Source organism: Oncorhynchus mykiss, chromosome 5 (assembly GCF_013265735.2).
Source record: "Oncorhynchus mykiss isolate Arlee chromosome 5, USDA_OmykA_1.1, whole genome shotgun sequence".
Taxonomy (NCBI): Eukaryota; Metazoa; Chordata; class Actinopteri; order Salmoniformes; family Salmonidae; genus Oncorhynchus; species Oncorhynchus mykiss.
The window spans coordinates 37408988-37412365 of record NC_048569.1 but is presented as its reverse complement, the minus strand read 5'-3'; the positions used below and the strand labels follow the sequence as shown (position 1 = coordinate 37412365).

Below are 3378 nucleotides of genomic sequence, written 5' to 3'. Positions count from 1 at the left end.
CTCTTTGCATATTTGAGCTGTTCTTTCCATAATATTGACTTGGTCTTTTACCAAATAGGGCTATCTTCTGTATACCACCCTACCTTGTCACAACACAACTAATTGGCTCAAACGCATTAAGAAGGAAATAAATTCCACAAATTAACTTTTTAAGAAGGCACACCTGTTAATTGACATTTATTTCAGGTGACTACCTCACAAAGCTGGTTTTGAGAATGCCAAGAGTATGCAAAGCTGTCATCAATGCGAAGGGTGGCTATTTGAAAAATCTCAAATATAAAATGTATTTTGATTTATTTAACACTTATTTGGTTACTACATGATTCCATATGTGTTCTTTCATAGTTTTGATGTCTTCACTATTATTCTACAATGTAGAAAATACTTTTAAAAAATACAGAAAAACCCTTGAATGAATAGGTGTTCTAAAACTTTTGACAGGTAGTGTATAAATTATGAATTTGTAGACTAACTGGAAATAAAGCTAGAATAAGTCAGTGGAACAGGTATCCAAGCAGAATATACATTTCCTTCAAATGTTGATATTTGGTTGCGTCACTTACAACTGGCAATACAGTTCAAAGCCAGAATTTAAGGCTGTCTTACAAATGAATGTAACAGTATTGATACAAACTTAAAATGAGCAACACATCCACTGCCACATTGAGGTTACTGTAACCATAAATGTCTTCTATAATCATCGAAAGCATTCATGTTCAAGATAGTATGCAAAGGTCCCAGGTCAGTGGAGATCTTCACAATTGCTATTTGAATCTGCACAAAATCTCAAACAGCATTGATTGCTTGCACTATGTACTTTTAATGTAATCTCAGCTGCAAAACACTTCATTTGGTTGCGCTATTAGATGAAGCACAGTGATAACACATTAAGTTGTTGCATAAATACAAAATATCTGACATTTTATTCCCATTTGAACTTTGTTGTGCTATATAATGGTTGAAAGTGCAGCGATAATACATTTACATGACAAAAAAATAATAATCTGACATTGTTTTTCAATGGAATTTGGTTGCGCTTTTAGATGGTGGAAAGCATATCGATAACACATTGGGAATACAACAGAATTCTGGCTGTCTTTTTGAGTGGAAGAATGAAGATTGAAATCTCATTGGTTAACATCTCAACCAACTTTACACAAACGACGACGTTCAAATGACGTGGTATGCACAGGGGATTATTGCTGCCACTGAAAAATATTGGCCTGCCATTTTTTCTTTCAGTGGCAGCAATAAGCCTCCATACCTTCAAGTGTACAATAAATAATAAATAAAATAAATAGAAGGTCAGCCTCAGAACAGTGCATTTGTGTCTGCAAATGTTATCCTCCTAGTGCACACTTGGCTCTTTAGGGTCCTTAGTTCACGTGTGACCCGTGACAGGAACGCCTTGAATCTCTTAAGAACCACACAGCCATAGACCTTCTGCTGGAACACGTTCTGGGATGGGGGTACTGAAGTCGGTCCGTCTACAGGTTCAGGTGGGATGGGCAGGTTTGGAAAGAGGGTTTGGTAAATGCAGTTTATTTGGTTGGCCAGACCATTGGTGCGGTTATGGGCAGTAGAGAGTTTGCTCAGCAGTGAGCAGGATGGTGGCTGTAAGTCTGTCTGTTGCTCAGTGACCCTCTTCAGGTGTGGTAGGAAAGCCTTACAGTGGGAGTAGATGCTCAACATCCGCTCTGAGGGGTCAAGGCCAGAGATGTTTGGGTCAGGAACGTTGTTGATTGACATCTGGCAGAACAGCTCTGACATGTCTCCTTGACTGAGCTTCTGGAGATCAATGAAAAAAACATCAAATTACTGGAAGTTCTTGGAAGCCCTTTTACAAACTCCAACAGGTAGCCCATAATCCATTATAATTTGGCCATAAAATAGCTTAAAAGTAGTTTTACATTTCCCATTAGACTGTGGATGATTCCATAATATACAGTTGAAGTTGGAAGTTTACATACACCTTAGCCAAATACATTCAAACTCAGTTTTTCACAATTCCTGACATTTGATCCAAGTAACAATTCCCTGTCTTAGGTCAGTTAAGATCACCACTTTATTTTAAGAATGTGTCAGAATGTCAGAATGATAGCAGAGAGAATTATTTATATCTGCTTTTATTTCTTTCATCACATTCCCAGTGAGTTAGAAGTTTACATACACTTGTGTCTTGCACAAAGTAGATGTCCCAAACGACTTGCCAAAACTATAGTTTGCTAACAAGAAATTTGTGGAGTGGTTGAAAAACAAGTTTTAATAACTCCAACCTAAGTGTATGTAAACTTCCAACTTCAACTGTACATGTCACCCGAGGCTATAATTAAGCCAATCAGCCAATCAGCATTCTAACTGGTTACCAACGTAATTAGTAAAAATACATGTTTTGTCATTTCCGTGGTATACAGTCTGATATACCACGGCTGTCAGCCAATCAGCATTCAAGTCTCAAACTACTCAGTTAAAATACTGAACAAATATTATGCCTTGACTTACGTATGTTTTTAAGAGGTCCACAGATTCCTTGTGTATGAGTTTGGTTAGCTTCAAACTTCTTTGTAGGGAACTCCCACACGGTTGCTTCCTACATACTACTCCAGCACTCACTGAATCAATGGCAGCAACCAGTAACAGAGAGAGCAATGCTGAGAAGCAAGGTGAGACAATTAAAATCACCACACTAACACCTATATCACAGACTTTAGCATAGTTGCATGACAATCTAAAATAGAAGTATGAAATGTATTGCGATAAGTAGCTGTGGTAACAGTTACAGTATTTAAAATGTCTATATAATGAGTAAAGGACACAATAAAAGTTGAGACGACACATACTTAGTTTGCACCTATGCATATGAGTACAATCATTCATACACACACACACAAAAAAAAACATTATTCAACATTTGCACATCATCATTCATTTAATGTCGGCACATTGATGTTCCATAAATACATGTGACATTTCAGCAAGTACAGTACAGTATCCACATGGTTGAATAAATAGTTATTCACCGTAAATGAAATATAGCAATAATGGTTTTATAATGTAATTTTACTTACTTCTTGCTGCTTGTGATATGGTCAGCTGAGGACACATATTCTTTACATGACCACTCATTTCCCATACAATCACACAGGCCAAGTGTTAGACACAGACTAGTCATGATCACTCCCCTGAAAAACGTTTTAAAAGACTGAAACCACGCATTTGTCATTGGAGGAAATGACGTGCTCAGCTCTTTCTTTGTGAAGCAACTGCATTTCCCAGATTTGTTTTTCAGACCTGAATTGCTTTATTTGATATACCAAATCTAAATGTATGTGTATGCTCACCCTTGTCTGTTCTCTGAGCTCACTCCCACAGGGTTCA

At 37.3% G+C, this 3378-nt stretch overlaps 1 protein-coding gene across 1 annotated transcript; it reads right to left on the bottom strand.

Moving 5' to 3' along the window:
• Positions 1-800: 800 nt before the first annotated feature.
• Positions 801-3171, bottom strand: m17 (IL-6 subfamily cytokine M17). The gene is made up of 3 exons (NM_001195170.1): positions 3069-3171; positions 2503-2651; positions 801-1788 (listed from the first exon to the last, which is right to left on the bottom strand). The coding sequence occupies exons 1-3, from the start codon at positions 3124-3126 to the stop codon at positions 1312-1314; spliced, it is 684 nt and encodes a 227-aa protein (NP_001182099.1). The 5' UTR covers positions 3127-3171; the 3' UTR covers positions 801-1311.
• Between the last annotated feature and the right edge of the window lie 207 nt (positions 3172-3378).

What these genes read in the sequence shown, in the direction of transcription:
- m17 (NM_001195170.1), bottom strand. Translation starts at nt 3,126, where the DNA reads ATGAGTGGTCATGTAAAGAATATGTGTCCTCAGCTGACCATATCACAA. An exon ending in CATATCACAAGCAGCAAGAA is followed by an intron (nt 2,652 to 3,068) that starts GTAAGTAAAATT and finishes CTTGCTTCTCAG; the next exon opens with CATTGCTCTCTCTGTTACTG. An exon ending in TGGACCTCTTAAAAACATAC is followed by an intron (nt 1,789 to 2,502) that starts GTAAGTCAAGGC and finishes ATTGATCTCCAG; the next exon opens with AAGCTCAGTCAAGGAGACAT.